General features: G+C 38.3%; 1 protein-coding gene across 4 annotated transcripts in view; it reads left to right on the forward strand.

Moving 5' to 3' along the window:
- Positions 1-18,242, forward strand: part of NLN (neurolysin) — a 97,118-nt gene that overhangs the window by 55,152 nt on the left and 23,724 nt on the right. For 3 of the 4 annotated variants that reach the window (XM_090276324.1, XM_090276323.1, XM_090276326.1), the window contains exons 8-12: positions 41-407; positions 3,128-3,329; positions 14,982-15,168; positions 15,472-15,600; positions 16,827-16,963. In XM_090276324.1, coding sequence (XP_090132450.1) covers positions 41-407; positions 3,128-3,329; positions 14,982-15,168; positions 15,472-15,600; positions 16,827-16,963 — 1,022 coding nt within the window. The remainder of the gene's footprint in view (positions 1-40; positions 408-3,127; positions 3,330-14,981; positions 15,169-15,471; positions 15,601-16,826; positions 16,964-18,242) is intronic. The other variant, XM_090276325.1, reaches the window with a different exon arrangement.

The following is an 18,242-nucleotide window of genomic DNA, read 5'->3' on the forward strand; positions in this document are numbered from 1 at the left end:
GGCAGCAATAGATTGTTGACTTTTCCCACTTCCCTCTCAGATGACTTAAGCCAGAAATTAAAGCCCCTGGGTGAGGCAGAACGAGAGTTTGTTTTGAATTTGAAGAAACAAGAATGTGAAGAGAGAGGTTTTGAATATGACGGAAAAATCAATGCCTGGGATCTGCATTACTACATGACTCAGACAGAAGAACTCAAGTACTCCATAGACCAAGAGATCCTCAAGGAATACTTCCCAATTGAAGTGGTCACTGAAGGCTTGCTGAACATATACCAGGAGTTGTTGGGACTTTCATTTGAGCAAGTGGCAGATCCTCATGTGTGGAATAAAAGTGTTACACTTTATACTGTGAAGGATAAAGCCACAGGAGAAGTTTTGGGACAGTTCTACTTGGACCTCTATCCAAGGTACTGATGACCATATTGTTGGGTTCAGCTCCTTAGGGATTCGGCTCCTACCCAGATTAACGCTCTTGTTTTCCATAGATCTCTTAATAAAAGGATTAAAAATGTGGGCTCTGAAGCCAGCATGCCTGGCTCCATCACTTACTAGGCAGGTTCTTAATGTTTCTGTACCTCAGTTTCTATATCAGCATTCCAGATCATATAAAATGGGAATACTGATCTTACCTGCTTTGTAGGGTTGTTATAAAGATAAAATGGTTAATTACATGCAAAGCATTAATTGGAGACTACCCAGCATATAGCAAGTGCTTAATAAATATTAGCACCTGTCATCATCATCATCTAGTTTGTGCACTGCATTTTCTTAATTTAATATTGATCCCAAAATGTTTATTATTCTGGTAATCTGTCTGCCATTACTCTTAAATCTATGGCCACTTCCCTGAGTCTGGCTATGTTTGAGTAACATAACCTTTCTGAGACTCTCTTTTCTCTTCTGCAATATGTACTGATTCCCTTATAGGATTGTTTTGTGCATTACACTATATGTACAAATCACCAAGACTAGGTATTTGATCAGTGGTAAGAATTTAAAATATTATTGTCTCCAAATCATGTAGTAACTATGGACTCCACAGTGTTTCATCAGATAGGAAAGGATGTGGGTCACTCTCTCCAGGCTGCTTTCTAAAACAAAGCCAGCCTGTTACAATTAGTAATCCATTTTACAAAACAGGCCAGAGGAAAGAAATTACAGCATCCCCTTGGTTCCATACCAATAACAAGTTGTCATCCACAGACTTTGGGTGACTTCAAGTAACTGCTGGGAAGAAGGCTGGAAAACTTATGTCATTCAGCCAATGGGCAGAGGTGTCTTATCCCTATGCTCTGTGGACTTACTTTCACTTCTGAGATTAGCTAAAAATAAACCCATGTCAAATGTAGATGGGTCTATTTTTAATTACAAAGTGTCAGCATATAGTTTTGAGCCAAGAACTCTTTCAGGGGAAATCCTTCAACATTGGAGCTTTCTGTCCTCATATTCTCCTTCCCGAGTCAGAGCTAGTTCTTGCCATCTTATCTTGCTGTTTCTCTGTCAAGATGTAATAGGTTTCTTTGAGATCTGGCCATTGCTACCAGAACTCTGGTATAGGGACCAGAGGATGATTTTTTGTGAGAGTGGTAACCAATGATCTACTTAATATTCACTTCCTGTCACCTACATCCTTGCTTCATAACAATGAGATGGGTTAACTTGTTTTCTTTGTCTAATTAACTCAAAAATGATATTTAGAGTAGGTTTTAGGAAAGACCAGTATTTTTTAAAAATCACATTTTCATTTTCATTCATCAAATACTGAGATTCTCAAAAAAAAAAAAAAAAACAAAAAAAACTGGTGGTTCCAACATAAGATTGCCCATGAAGGACATTTTTAAGAATCACCATTATTTTTTTAAGTTTATTGATTTGGGAGCGAGAAATATCGACTTGTTCTTTTATTTATTTATTTACTCATTGGTTGATTCTTGTATGTGCCCTGACCCAGGATTGAACCCACAAACTTGGCGTATTGGGATGACACTCTTAACCAACTGAGCTACCAGCCAGGGAAAAATCACCATCATTTTATAAACAAAATGTAAAATGGCATAATTTCAGAATAAGGAATCCTTTAAAATTAAATAAATCAAGTTTATTTTTTTCAGGAAAGGTAAAAACCCCTCCATGTCACTGATTTTACAATTGGTAGAAAGTCTTAGATTTTAACCTATTCTTAGATATTTTTAAAATTCTCCAAATATTTTTAAGAAAACTCAACTGTTGTTTCTCCAGTATAGTAGTGCCTATATTACTCTTAAATCAAGAATACTTTTATTGCCTTTCATAATATACCAAGTGATATAAAATATAACAGGACAACACTTCCCAGATTACTTTAGCTGTCCCCTGTTAAAAAGTAAGATTGGTACATCTGTTTACCTGTTTACATATTTCCAATTCATTACATGAAATCATTCCAGGAACTCTGAAGGACCCATTAAACAACGAGAGGCTGGGCTGGCTGAAAATTTTCTCAAATTGAGTGCAGTGTCTGGTATACATGTCCTCTCCTCTGCCTGCCTGCCTTTTCCTCATCCCTGCTCACTCCTCGCTCAGTCTTGGCATGGTTCTGATTGACTGATTTCTTGACTGATTTTAAATAGGCTTTATTTTTTAGAGCAGTTTTAGGTTCACAGCAAAATTGAGCATAAGGTACGGAGATTTCCCATATACCTGGAGGACCCACACATGCACAGCTTCCCCTAATATCAACCTCCCCCACCAAAGTAGTACATTAGTTACAACTGATGAACCTACATTGATACATCATTATCACCCAAAGTTCATGGCTTTCATTAGGGTTCATTCTTGATGTTGTATATTTGATGGGTTTGGACAAATTATAATAACATATATTTACCATTATAGTATTATTCAGTGTAGCTTTAGTACCATAAAAATCCTTTGTGTTCCATCTACCTATTCAGCTGTCCCTAATCCCTGGCAACTACTGATCTTTTTACATTGTCCATAGTTTTACCTACTTTTTAAAAATCAGATATTTTAAAGTATCTTCTATCAAATATGTATCAAGTAAGACGTAATGAGTGAGAGAGGCCAGGGCACTGTTGTTGCTAGAGCAGGGTGTTCACACCTCACAGACTATGCTTCTGGTTCCTAGGGAAGGGAAATACAACCACGCAGCCTGCTTCGGCCTCCAGCCGGGCTGCCTCCTCCCTGATGGCAGCCGCATGATGTCTGTGGCAGCCCTTGTGGTCAACTTCTCTCCGCCCCTAGCAGGCCGTCCCTCTCTCCTGAGGCACGACGAGGTGAGGACTTACTTCCATGAGTTCGGTCATGTCATGCATCAGATTTGTGCACAGGTGAGTGATCTTGGATGGTAAACCTGCCCATTGCTTTTCCAGATGTTTTCTTTTCTCATTGCAGTTAGATTTCTCCCCTTAATATGTTTTTCTCAGAAGCTGAACATGTTCGAGAATTTCATAGGCTTTCTGCAGAAACACAAAACATTTCTGATTGGGTTCTTTTTTCACAACATATTTTGCTTAAAGGTGAATTCACTGATGAAAGCACTGATTGAATATCATCCTGTGGAAGAACAAGACTATTATCAAGAAAGGGTTAAAGTACTCTGCTTTTAATTTTCTTCCCATAGGAATTTGGTAAATTAGCTTCACAGATAAACAACTGCTATAGACTGTCTCTTCTGCTTATTAACACTTTGTGTAGTTAAAAGGTTTTCAACTACCCCAAACTCTTTTCTCCTTTTTTAATAATAAATATTTTGAAACACATTTCTTTACTACCCTCAAATTAAAATCATAGATCATACAGTATAACTATGGGGAGAATTTGCCAGAGAGGGGAGGTGTGTTCACAGTGGATTGCAACTGATTTTTCTTTATTTCTGCAAATGAAAAGTATGTTTATTCTTAACTTTATTATGCAGTCCAGTAAACTAGGCCTTAACTATTCTAGGATAAACCATATGAACTTGCTAAACTTAACTGTTATTGACATATGAAAACGTCTAGTTCAGTAGTTCAATCTAAGTTTTAAAAACTGATGTTATTAGAAGTGGAGGAACACTTTTCCAAATTTGAAATCTCTATATGCCTCTAAAGATAAACATTAAAAATAATCTTTTTATTAGAATAGTTTTAGACCTACAGAGAAGTTGCAAAGATAGTACAAAAATTGCCCAGGTCCCCCTTACGCTCATTCCCCTGTTGTTAGCATCTTCCCCCGCTAGAGTGCTTGTGTCCCAGCCAAGAAGCCAACATGGTACAGTCCCCTTAACTAAACTGCACACTCCACACAGATAATTCTTTAAATTTATGTAATGTCCTCACTGAACTTAAAAGGAAGATTTTTTTAATGGTTTTTAAATGACACTGCCTTGGCATGGCTGTGTACTAAGTCATAATGAAGTGGTTATGGATTTGCAGTATAAGTGAAGAACCCTGAATCCAGCAGCAAAAAACTACCGATTGATATAAGTGGCTTGTGTTGTCAGCTCCAAGTCCAAGAATGGCATTGCCATTGTCTAGTTCATGTTGCTATAATAATACTATAGACCAGGTAGCTTATAAACAACAGAAATTTCTCATAGTTCTAGAAGCTAAAAGTCCAAAATCAAAGTCCTAGCAGATTTGGTGTCTGCTGAGGAGCTGCTTTCTGGTTCAGCAATGGGGCCTTCTCACTGTGTCCTCACCTTGTGGAAAGGGTGAGGGATCTCCATGAAGCCACTTTTATAAAGAACTAACCCCCTTCCTGGGGGCTCTGCCTTCATGATCTACTCACCTCCCTGAAGCCCCACTTTCTGCCATCACTTTGAGGGTTAGGTTTCAACATACTGATTTAGGGAAGGAACACAAACATTAAGTCCATAGCAACAACAGTGACGTGATTTCCCAAAATGGCAGACACCTAGAAAATTTCCAAATGAAAAATAATCTTACTTTAATTTACACAGTTGATCCCAGTAGTTAGTGCCTTGGAAATTGAAAGTGCATAAAAAGGGCTTTGCAAAAATATGTACAATGGAGATAGTTACTAGGCCCATTGAATTATAGATTTTTCATTTATTTGAATGTCCAGCAGGAAATATGAGACATGCAGAATATAGGACAATTTTTGTTGTCCTACACATGCAGTTCAGTCCTGGACATCCAGCATCTCAAACCCCCAGCGTGCCTCTAACTACTGCAATAACGAAAAATGTATCCACTCACTTCCAAAACACTACTATCACCTATGTTAAAAAACTGCTTATTTCTTTCAACATTTTATCTTGACATCCTGATGCTTCCATGTTTTTTTTTAAAAAAACCAGAGAGGAATAGGATATGAATCCGTTCAGATAAATAAGTTCTGACATACCGATGTAAACATTTCTATCCTCTGTTTAACCCAAGGAAAAGAAATCTTTCAGAATAACCTAATTTTCTTTCTTAGATACTGTTAAAGTCTATTTTTACAGCAATAGGGTACCTAAAATACTTATTTTTCATTGTATTTGCACTCTGTGGCTATTTTTTGTTGTTGTTTGTTTGTTTTTTAGTTGGGATAAATCTAGTATCCATTTTTTGAAAACACTTTTATGAGTAATTTAGAAAAGTGAAATAATTTTCTTAATTTCAGACTTGTGGGATATTACTTAGATTATCTAAAATCTAGTTATGTACTTCAATATTGATAAACAATGTCCTGCTTTTAGAACAGCGGATCTTACCTTTTGAGGATCTAAGAACCCTATAAAAATCTGATTTAAGCTGTGGATACCTCTTCCAGAAAAATACACATACACTCATACACTCAGATTTTTACATGGAATTCCAAAGAGCTCACAGAGCCCTTGAAGCACAGACCATAGTGGATTCCAAGTAAATAACTCCTGGGTTTCTAGCCATTTCCTCCTTATTTGAATGTTGATTATCAGCTAATGATTTCACAAGGAGTAATTGGGTGTCCTAATCACATTTATTAGAATAAAATCGATCTTCAAGTAGGATTTTCAACGCTATTGACGCATGTCCTTGTTTTCAGATACAGACCTGTTGTAATCTTAATATCATATGCGTACCACATATTCATAGTGCAATTCTTCACAACTCTGTTATTTTCATTACTTATATTATTTTTGATCCTTTGCGATGGCAACTTGGGTAATTCTGGAAAAATTATGTAGGTACTATGTCATTTTAGAGCTGTTTGACTCATGACTAAAATAGTTTATTTGTTTGTTTATTTATTCCATCAGTTTGGTGTCTCTTGAAACAATAGCCTATAGTCAAGTCTTAGAGTGTACCTAACCTTGTTCATGAACATAGAATGTGTCATGCTGACAAACAGTATGTTAGTACAATGTTAGATCTCTTATTTGTCTCTTAATCCTTTTAAATGTCCTATTATGCTTTAAGAACTTTTAAAGTAATTATATTTGGAACCAGTGATCACTATTTTTGTCTTAAAAGTATAGGCACAGATCTGTATATTTGCAGCTTTATAATGATTTCAAAACCTTTTCTACTGACCTGACCTGGATAATAGTGAATAAGGAGTTTAATGGCTTTAATGTTCAACAAAATACTTCTGACTTATCTGAGAAATATACAGTGAATCAACTATTTGCCATACATATTTAGTAGATTGGTTGGATGCTATGGCAGCTCATGGTTTTGTTACAGAGCATGTCCCACACACAAAAAAAGTCCCCAGAGCCTGCGGTTGAGGGGTGGGGGAAGGGGACAGCTTTCAAGATGCCTTTGCATATCTATAGCTGGTAGCTAGTTTCTTAGTTATGCAAATGGTTTGGTTCTTCCAAGGTTCCAAGGAGATGGAAGGGGTTTTGACCATGGGATGGTGAGGAAAGAGCACACAGGGCCTGCACAAGGTCTATGAATGGTCAGAACCGGTTACCACGCCCACTGTGTCACAGGCCACTGTCAGGGATTTAAAAATAAGGCAGCAGCCATTTTTGCAGAGAGTAGAGAGATCTACATGGTTTGGAGAGAGGGAAGAGAAAGAGAGCCACATGGTTTGCAGGGAGAAGAGAGCCATGAGGCTTTGAAAGGGCATGGAAAGAACCATGTGTGATCCAGTGCAACACAGCACATGTTTTCCTGGACTGTTATATAGAGGTTGATGACATCGTTCCCCACATCCTGAAGGAGAGAGCTGAGAGATAAGGGATAGGGAACTTCTGGGCATGTTTTTGACTTCTAGCCTTTTGGGGAGCAAGGAAAGTGCTGGGTCCCGTGGGAGAACAGGGCTCTGAGCTGAAGTGCTCACTGCCTACCCAGGTTGGAATACTGTAAATAAAGACCTGTTTTCCTCAACACCAGTTGTTGGGTTTTACACCAAGGCACCACATGACAGAACCCCCTTTTACTCTGTAACTGTTTGAGTTCTCCACTGTGGTAGTTTGCAAATTTGATGACCACAGGAGCTCATTGGAGCTTGTCATGGGGATATTTAAATGTGTCGGCAGGAACATCCAGTCTCAAGCATGCAGATGCACTAGTTCAGTCTCTCTACCATCTCACCATTCAGGAGATGAGTCTCACTCATATTTTCTTGTGTTTACACTGCAAGGCAGGTAATTTTGAAGACAGCAATCAAGAGGTGGTATCTTTAGTGTCTCTTCCTGTTTCAGGGCTTCATTGTGATTTGAGCTCTCAGTAGTCACTGGCCCTTTTGAACTTAAATAGAAAAGAACAGTAATGCTTCTTTACAATCTCCGTTGTGACGCCTATGATGGTCTGTGGGTTAAAAGCATTTATCAGTTTTGGATTGTTAGAGATATTTTAAAGCAACACCTGAGAATCACAAAACCTTATTATTTAAAATCGAAAGGGATCAAAGGGCAAAAAAACCTTCAAATTATTTATAATTTTTAAATAAACTGTTAATTTGTTCAAAAAACTAATAGAGCATCTTATCTTCTCTTAAGTATTTTTAGTTAGATCCTGTTGTAAATAAATGTATCCTGTATCAGTCAGTAAGGCTCACTTGTGTTAGGACAAGAGCACTAGATTAAAAATTGTCTGTGTGTTTGTGGCTCTGGCTATGTGACTTTGGCAAGTTATGCACCTTCCTTGAGCCATCTCATTTTTCTTATTCATGAAATGAGGACAACAGCAATTCTCATACTTCCCTGGGGTGCTTGTGAGAGATTAAATGATGTGTGAAAAGGTACTTGGGAAAGCATAAAGTGCCATACATATTTGAAGTATTTTTATAACTGCTTATATGTAATTCAGAGCTGTTGGGATCGATAAGTAGCACACAAGTCACAATTTAAGAGGAGTGGGGAAGTTGCCACAAGGAAAAGTACAGTCACATAGGGTTTAAGAGAATTCACAAATGCTTACCCTCAGTGGATTTTCAGTGAGGATCTGTGGAAGGTGATTGGGAACCATCGGGCTTCTGTTTGTTTTTGTTTTATTTTACTGTTTACTGCCTACTTAGAAGTTTGATTCCTGAAGCTAGAGTAGAATGGGTAGTTTAGAGTATTGGGAGTGGTAGATTAGCTGAAGAGAAATGTCGGTGTGTTACCTTCAGCATTAACACCAAGGAACAGGTACTTGGAGGAAGCCTAGGAGAAGCTTGGCCAGACCAGCCAAGACCATACTGGTCAGGCAAGCCAGGCAGGCTATAAAGAGTCATAGCAGCCAAGATGTACTTAGAACTTCCTGTGCACCAAGCACTGTATATACTCAGTGCCCTATACTCATTAGTTCATTTTCTCCTGATAGTGCACTGAGGTAGATTTACCAATCTGCTTCTATTATTTTACTATTATTTTCCTCATTTCCAAGTAGAAAAAACTGGACTGAGGAAGGGTATATGATTGACCCAGCATCTGATTGTCATGCTCTCCACCATTCCGTTGCCTATACCCAGCCATTCTTTGTGCTCTCAGTCCAGGCACGTGGAGACACTATGTTATGTCTGAATTTGTTCTCCCAAGTATGCATTCCTGTTGCCAGATTTCCAGCACTGGGAAGATAAACCCCCATTATCTGTCTGTAAGAAAACAATGGGGATTGGAGTAGTGGAAGAAACTGCCAGATTTTCACCACTTTAAGGGCCCGAATGGCCTTAGAATATATGCAAGCCCCAGAGCAATAATTTGAAGGCTGCCAATTGCATACAGGAAGTAGGTGAAGTGACTGGAAATGGGGTGAGAGTGGGGCAAATCACCAGAAGCCAAGCAGCATCATTGACCCCTCTCCAAGCCCCCCACCACAAACAGAGCCACACGGTGGTGAAGCAGGTAACCCTGCCATGGCAATTACCTAAGGCTCCGCCCCACACAATTTACAGGTGCCTTTGCTACATAGGCCACACTACCAAGACAGGGAGTAAAAGCTGTTCTACCAAATATACAGAAACAAACACACGGAGGCTGCCAAATTGAGGAGGCAAGGAAATATGGCCCAGATGAAAGAACAAAACCCCAGAAAAAGGACTAAACAAAATGGAGATAACCAACATATCAGATGCAGAGTTTAAAACACTGATGGTAAGGATGCTCAGAGAACTCAAAGTACAACAACAAAAAAAAATAATAATAAAGGAAGAATTGAAGATTGCACTAAATGAAATAAAGAAAAATATACAGGGAACCAGCAATGAAGGGAAGGAAGCCGGGATTCAAATCAATGATTTGGAACAAAAGAAAGAAATAAACATTCAACCAGAACAAAAAGAAAAACATGAATGCAAAAAAATAAGAGGCTTAGGAACGTCTGGGACAACTTTAAACCTACCAACATCCGAATCATAAGTGTTCCAGAAAGAGAAGAGGAAGCGCAAGAAGTTGAAAACTTATCTGAAAAAAATAATGAAAGAAAACTTCCCTAATTTGGTAAAGATATAGATATACAAGTCTAGGAAGCACAGAGAGTCCCAAACAAGTTGGACCCAAAGAGGACCACACCAAGACACATCAAAATTAAAATGCCAAAGGTTAAAGATGAAGAATCTTAGAAGCATCAAGAAAAAAGCAGAGTTACCTACAAAGCAGTTCCTATAAGACTATCAAATGATTTCTCAAAAGAAACTCTGCAGGCAAGAAGGGACTGGCAAGAAGTATTCAAAGTGATGAAAAGCGAGGGCCTGCAGCCAAGATTACCCAGCAAAGCTATTATTTAGAATTGAAGGGCAGATAAAGTGCTTCCCAGACAAAGTAAAGCTTAAGAGTTCATCACCAAGCCATTATTACAAAATGTTAAAGGGACTAATTAAGAAAAAAGAAGATCAAAACTATGAATATTAAAATAACAACAAACACAACTATTAACAACTGAATCTAAAAAATAAACTAAGCAAACAAGCAGAACAAGAACAGGTTCATAGGTATGGAGGTCACTTGGAAGGCTATCAGCAGGGAGGGAGAAGGGGAAGAATGAGGGAATAGGTACGGGGGTTAAGAAGCATAATTGCTAGAAATAAAATAGACAGGGCGGTGTTAAGAATAGACAGGGGGATGTTAGGAAAGGGAGAAGCCAGAGAATTTACATGCATGACCCATGGACATGAACTAAGGAGAATGGGATTGTGGAGGAAAAGGGGATACCATGTGCAAGGGGGCAAAGAGGGAAACATTGGGACAACTATAACAGTGTAATAAACAAAAGGTACTTTAAAAATTAAAAACTTAATAAATGATACAAATATTTATGAAGTATTAAAAGAAGATGGAGTGAGGTGATATTAGGTTGGAAACTAAGAGGTCAGGTCAAGCATGATAATAAGGGAAAATCTCTTAGAATTATTTCAGGTTGGGTCTTCATACAGAAGCATTCTCCTCACAGCTTCATTTATTTCACAAATATTATTGACCATCAACAACTCTAGGCATGTGCTGGATTTTGGAAATACCATGGTGAATAAAGTATGCATACTCCCCAACCTTCTTAGCATTTGAGTTTGAAGAGTACTTTTATTTGTTTATATCTGAAAAGAAACACTTTCAGTATAAGAAGTAATAGGAGAGTATAGCCAGTTTGAGAGTAAGCCTGTGAATTTAAAATGCAGGTCAAACAGTGTCAGCCAGGTTGATGGAGTCTCAGATACGGCACAAGCTTGCTGGCTCTGTGGCTCTGTGTGGGGAGGGTTTAGAAAAGAGACAATGTCCTCTGCTCACCTTGATGCCAGACACTTCAGTTTATCCTAGTATGCTACTGGTGCCTTTCAAGCTGCTACCCTGGTGCTGGATCTCAGAGGGAATGAGTCTGAGTAGGTGAGTCCATGTGTGGGTTCTTTAAGGGGAACTGTTTGGGGCTCCAGCAGTTTCTTCCACCGACCCAATCCCTGCTGTTTTTTGCATCAAGTCCTCCTTTATAAAAGCCAATAGCAGTGTATTTTAGGCATCCTCTTGTCTGTTTAAAAAGATAATAGAGAAAAAAATCTTATAGTTTTAGAGAACTTTTTTCCTCCCAAGAACATAACAACCAAACGGGAATCTAAGTTTACATTGTTTTTCTAGGCTTTTATTGTCAAAATATTTCCTGCAGCAGTAATGCCCTAAACTTTTTGAAGTGTCACCTGCAAAAATCATTTGTTAATTTGATTTTTTGTTTATTTTACAGTACTCTGCTTTATCTGGGAGGTATAGTAGCATCAATAGTTACTATGGCTCATAAGTGACAATATTCGACACCTTCCAGTTATTTGTACTAAAACTATGTGAAGTACTTTTGAGGATTCTTTGGAACCCACAGTTTAAAATGAGGAGTGGTGTTTGCTACCTGCTCAGCAGTGAGTAATAACTCAGCAGCCATGCCATTTTGCATGTCTGTCTCCATCTGCTGCTAGGTCCTAAGACAGTGGCTGACCGGATTCCTTTCTTTGTAAGATTTAGTTGTTTGCTGGAAATTGAGCATTTGAATTATGTAGGCTCTTTGTACTCTTACTTGAAAAATATTTAAATGACATTGCCCAAAGGACACAGAGAAACAGTGTGACTGACTTTCGGGAAATTAGTAAGCAACAGAGTTATTTTTAGCTTTTACTCCTTGCAAATATTTCCTTTTGTTCTTTAGAAAACATTGTTGTTCTTTTCATTCATTTGCTGTGCTCTCTCCCCCACTACAGGATGGCTTTAGATAGAATAAGCTTCTTCTTTATTCTGTATGACATAACTGTGTTAATTCATATTTTATTCCATTTTAACTCATACCCCTTTGTTCATGCTTTTCTAGGTTCTGAAATACCATCACCACCACCAACACACACGTGTTTTGTTGCTATTTGGGGTTGATTTTCCCCCTCCTGTGCAAATACTGACTGAAAAATATTCATACAAGCAGGATATACAAGAGGCATATTTTTGTCAAAATTTTGTATGGTAACTGATGATGTGATTTTGCCTTTATTTGTTAGTACTTTTTTGAAAACTTTAATCTTTAGAAAATTATGCAGTTAGCATTACAGAATCCCAAGTCCAGAGTAGATGGTTTTAAAGACTGGTGTTTACACATCAACCTCATGTTTGGTCTTTGAAAAATCGTCCAGTATATATAGAGGAAGTCACATTTCTACAGAAGCACACTGAACCCACATGTACTCTTCACATAAAGGTAAATTTGGTATGATTTTTCTACTTTAGATCCCTTCTAAGAAAACTTAGTGATTTTGTAACATTATAATTGAACCTTTTATTTTATTTTTTCCATTTTTTCCATAAGATAAGGAGGCATTACAGCAGTTGTGGCTAAAATTGCGGATTCTGGAGTCAGACCACATGGTTTCAAATCCTAGTTCTGTTGATCGTGGTGTGCCTCAATTTCCTTATCTCAGAAATGGAGATTACAGTATTTAATTCATACAATTGTTTTGGAATTTAAATCAGATAATTTATGTAAAGACCTAGCATGATGTTTGACATAGTAAAGTCTCAATAGATGTTAGCTGTTATAAGTATTGTCTAACTTTGTTTTATCTAAATGTAGGATCAGTTATTTTAGAAGCTTATATTTGAGGAAGAAGCAGAATATTCAGTTTTCTGGAAACTTTTCCCTGTAAGAATTTTTTATTGGGATGTGCTCAAACATAGGTGGCCCGTTCCAGCACCCAGGGTTTTTAGTTTCCTTTGGTTCTTCGGGATTTGCAGATCTTCGTATCTAGAATCAGCACAATTATAATGGGAAGTCAAGCAAAACCCTTTTTTTGCATAAAGGAAGGAAGGCAGAATGTGAGATGGCGCTGGCATCTGTGCTTCTGCCCTGGGCCAAAAGCAGAATGGTTATTTGCTGCCGATTTGGCATCCCATCTGCTCCTTTCTCTGGTGGTTCAGTCCCCCTTCCTTTCCCTTCCCGTTAGAGCCCCAGAGATGATGAAGTCAGAGAGTGAAGACTGGGACTTAAAGGTTCTGAAGAGGAAAACAAGATAGAGGTTCAGAAAAAGACAACAGAATAACCCCCAGATGACCCAGCTGGGTTAATGCTAAATCTCCTCTGCTCGTGGCAATTTTACAAAATTCTTTGGATGGTATGAAGGTTAAAAACAGCAGCCTGTTCTGGTGAATTCCCATCTTTCTGCTCAAGAGCTTTTCTGACTTCTGATTCAACAATTTACTAAACTTTTCTTTAAAAAGACAAAACAAAACTTTATTTTTAAGTCTTAGCCCAGACGCTCAGAAGTACTTTATTTTTATGAGGTGTCAATAACATCTAAACCTGTAGAGAATTTTTTTGTAGGATTGTTTATATCAGCCAAATTGAAGACATGCCAGTAAACAAAATCTCAAATGCACCTGTCAATGACATTTCTGAAGTTCTTTTAATATGTTTGGACTTAAGGAGGGAAGTACGGAAGATAACATGAAGGTGGGAAAAAGCGCGGTAGGAAGTCTCTGTGATTACATTACAGGGTGGTAAACAGGTTATGTGCTCTCTTTAACTTTTTTATTTTAGAGAGAAAGAGAGCAAAGGTGAGCGAGGAGAGAAACATCAATTGCTGTTCCACTTATTTATGCATTCATTGGTCAATGATATGTGTCTTACGGGGGTTCAAACCCACAACCTTTGTATTGAGACGATGCTGTAACCATTTGAACTACCCTGCTAGGGCTATGTGCTCTTTAGATGGTGATCTATAGAGGGGTCTGAAAAACAGGCATTTCAAAGGTGTATTAACCTAGAGGAACAAAAACAATGGCCTGGTGTGTGACTTCCCACCATAACCTACCCAGTTAGAAATTTATGATCAAATCACTGTGAGGTTACTTCTGGTCACTGATTTATTGTAGCCCCTCTTTTTCATTCACAGAGGGGAGCTTTGATTTCTGAGTATATTCTTTGTTTCTCTCTTCCTTTAGCTGCATTATTGTACCCCTCTTGCCAATTAATATATAGCCCTAACTCCCAATCAGGTGGCTTCTCATGTTAAGGTAATGTCATCTACTCAGTCTGAGAGGTACAATTCAGACTTTCTACAAACATGGTTATCTTAAGGGGGTGGGTTGGGTGGGGGAGAGAAATTAGGGGAAAAGGGGACAACTGTAATTGAAAAACCAAAAAAAAAAAAAAAAATTTAACATTAAAAAAAAAAAAATGGTTATCTTAGACCCACTCATTTAAAACTTAGAACACAAAACATCACACATACACAAAGGGTATCTGCCTGTAGTGTTGTAAGTTAACTCTTTAATATATTTTGACTAAAATTTGAGTAGTTAAGTAATAGAGAAAAATCAGTTTAGAAATCAGTAGGAAAATTATTATTTATTTCAATTATGATTTCTGAATAGTTCCATGTTTGTTTATAATTCAAAAGAATAAAGTACTACTTTAATATAGAGTATTTGGGAGGGGGGCATTTTTCATGCTGCTTGGCTGCTATGTTTTATTTTCTTTTAAATTTGAACTTTTCTAACCACTAAAAAGGGCAGTTGACTCTGCTTCCGACTTAAGTTTTAGAGAATCTTATTTATGTAATTCATCACCTATTTGTTTTTCATTCAGTGTTTTTTTTTTTTAAAGACCTCTGTGTTTACTTTCTAGACTGATTTTGCACGATTTAGTGGAACAAATGTGGAAACTGACTTCGTAGAAGTGCCATCACAAATGCTTGAAAATTGGGTGTGGGACATTGATTCCCTCCGAAGACTGTCAAAACATTACAAAGATGGAAGACCTATTACGGATGATCTGCTTGAAAAACTTATTGCTTCTAGACTGGTCAACACAGGTATAACTTGTAATTTTAGAAAAGGAAAAGAATAAAAAAATGCTGGCATCGTCTGTAGAACTAGTTCCCCCTTAATAATGATAGTGCCCCAAGAGTGCTAATATATGGAAGACTACTAAATATATTGGAGTACTGAACCCTGGGATTAAGTCCAAGAAAAAAAATCTACTTTTAAATCTTAAATGAGATGCTTCCATTTTGTAATGAGTACTGCAGGAATCAGTGTTGAGATCTATCATCATGTGATATTAGAACACACAGTTCTCTTCTACAAAACATGCCCCAACATTCTTATGTTGTTAGGCCTTCTGACCTTACGCCAGATTGTTTTGAGCCAAGTTGATCAGTCTCTCCATACCAACACATCGCTGGATGCTGCAAGTGAATATGCCAAATACTGCACAGAAATTTTAGGTGTTGCAGCTACACCAGGTATGCAAATACTATTATGATTTGAGTTTGTTTTTTGTGTTTAGTGCAGGGTATACTCCTCACACTGCCAGGGAAGGTAGAGTTTGTCGGGCAGATTACCTAATGTAATTTGTTTCTGATTTCTGTAATCAGGCCATGACTTTCGGGTAGCATTCTCTGTCCATAATATGAGATGTCCTGTCCAAATGTGCTTGGAGGAAAGGTGGCTCCAGCTTTTGCAGCATTTTAGTGTAATCAGCCGTGAGCAATTTGCCTCCACCCCAGAGCACAGAAAGCCTTTCACATTTGACAGCACCCGCCTGGCCCCTCCCTCCTCCCTATGTGCAGCATGACTTCTCAGTGACGTCAGGGAGAAACTAGCAGAAAGGGCAGTTTTAGAGAGAAGCACTTGTACCTTGTTTCTGACCGGGATTCTGGGATGAGTTTGACTTAGCAGTTTCTAACCTGATACTTGTGTGATTCTTGTCTCTAATCTGATACTTGTGAGATTCATGTGGGTGGGTGATCGCTGCATACACATGTGTTTACATTTATATTTTTATATATATATATGTTTGAAGCCAACATGTAATTGTACTTGCATGTAGTTGATAAGACTTTATCCCACCAATAAGTTATTTAAATGAATCAGTCATATTTATACAGATAAAAAAAATCAGACTAGTCAGTGGAGCTCATCTGGGCTCCTCACTTCTTTTTGTGACCTGTTTATAGTGGCCCCTACAGCAACTTTGTGCCTCGGCCCACTTGGACAAAATCCTTTGTAAAGTAGCCCTGGTAAAAACCTTGTTAGCTTTTCAAGTAAAATGTTCCATGATTACAAACCTAAGATAAGTGCCATTCTAACACCTTTTTGATGTAAAGATGTGTGACAAAGAATAGGCTTAATATTAGAGTATTTGTAAATCATGTGAGTCTAAGGGATAAGAAAGGACTGAGGGATTCCAAAACACTGAGCTATTTGATGGGTGTGGACAGAGCCTCTGAAACCATTGCTAGGCATTCCAGAGCTTGGGGCCGAAACCAGCCCTGAGGCTGAACCGTCACTGGAGAGAATTTGTAAACATCTTGACCAAGGGCATGCGGAAACCCAGCCTGTACTGGAGGTGAAATCCTATCACTCTCTCCTCCCACGGCAGGGCTCCCTGTAGGGAAACCTTAGCTAGCTGATAACCTGGTAATTAACATTTGCCACCACATTGATTGAAATGCATCTTTCTTTAAAGGCACAAACATGCCAGCTACTTTTGGACATCTGGCAGGGGGGTACGATGGCCAATATTATGGATATCTTTGGAGTGAAGTATTTTCCATGGACATGTTTTACAGCTGTTTCAAAAAAGAAGGGATAATGAATCCAGAGGTATTGTATTTTTTCCCCTTTTTGTTAATTTTATAGTTTCTGTCTCCCCTTTAACACCTAGTGTAAAATATTTATTATACCTACATATTAAAGTAAGATTTAGTAACAGCTTTTAACTGTAAAGTCTTACATCTCCTTCAGTCATCATGCATCAAGTTGCAGCATAAAAGTGATTAACTCTAATTCTGTAAGTTTAAAACAAAGCCTACTGCATTTTCTTGCTTATTAGCATTCCAGTATATTGCATAACTAAAATTCAAAGCTTTGTTTATTCATTTGCACATTTATAGCTGCTAGTTTTGACATGTGCTGCATAATGTTTTAGCTTTATAGGTGATTGGGTAAGAAAGCTAAACTCCTTCCTGATATATGTGGCCTGTTTATTTTTATATATTCCCTACACACTTTCCTTACACATTTTCTGAGGAAGACACCCTTTTTCTGTGGCCAGCATACCCCACCTACTGCATAGTTTGTAACCAAATGCCTTCAAGAAATTTAAGCTGCTTCATTAACCTGAGCCGTTTCTTTCCGTGTGCAGTGAACTGACTGCCGGGTGGCTGCCAGCCAGACCTTCCTGAGCTAGTCCCCCAGTCTCCACTCTCGTAGAAGACTCAGCTGTCAGATTTTTTTCTAGGACTGATGCATTTTCCAGTATGTTTTTCCTTCTGTTTGACTCAGAAGTTAGAAGAACAAATTATCAAAATTAGGCTCTCTGTGCATATTTCAACCAATTGATTTATTCCTCAAATTTGACGTTTCTGGATTGCATAATACCTTACATGTATACACTAAAATATATTGATGTAATTTAGACTACTGTCCCTCCCATCCCACCACCACAACAAAAATAATAATAATAATAAAATCCACCTCCAGGGTACCTGCATGCTATACACTCGCATTTCCAGTCACGCTATCTCACCCTATCCAAGCTGTTATTTCCCTTTAAATCTCCTTCCATTCCCTGGCAACTTATTTACAATGGCAATGGTCAACCGCTGACTCCTGCATGACCTTCAGCCAGTGCCCAGCCCTGGATTCCTCCACCATGTCATTGTGAGATGCTGCCCTTGGGATTCAGAGTGTTCTGGGGAAGATCGTGTGACTCCATTAACATGTCCAACTACAAAGTCATGCTGTCCAAACTGAACTGGAAGCCAGTGTTTCTCTGCAGTCCTGCTCCAGTTCCCTTGCTGAGTGCCCCCGAGGCCCCGCCACCGCTCTCTTCTCTGGTGATCTCTGCTCTCTGCTGAGAAAAGTAAGATCAGTGCTTCTT

Source organism: Furipterus horrens, unplaced genomic scaffold, assembly GCF_987537825.1.
Source record: "Furipterus horrens unplaced genomic scaffold, mFurHor1.1.pri manual_scaffold_5, whole genome shotgun sequence".
Lineage (NCBI taxonomy): Eukaryota > Metazoa > Chordata > Mammalia > Chiroptera > Furipteridae > Furipterus > Furipterus horrens.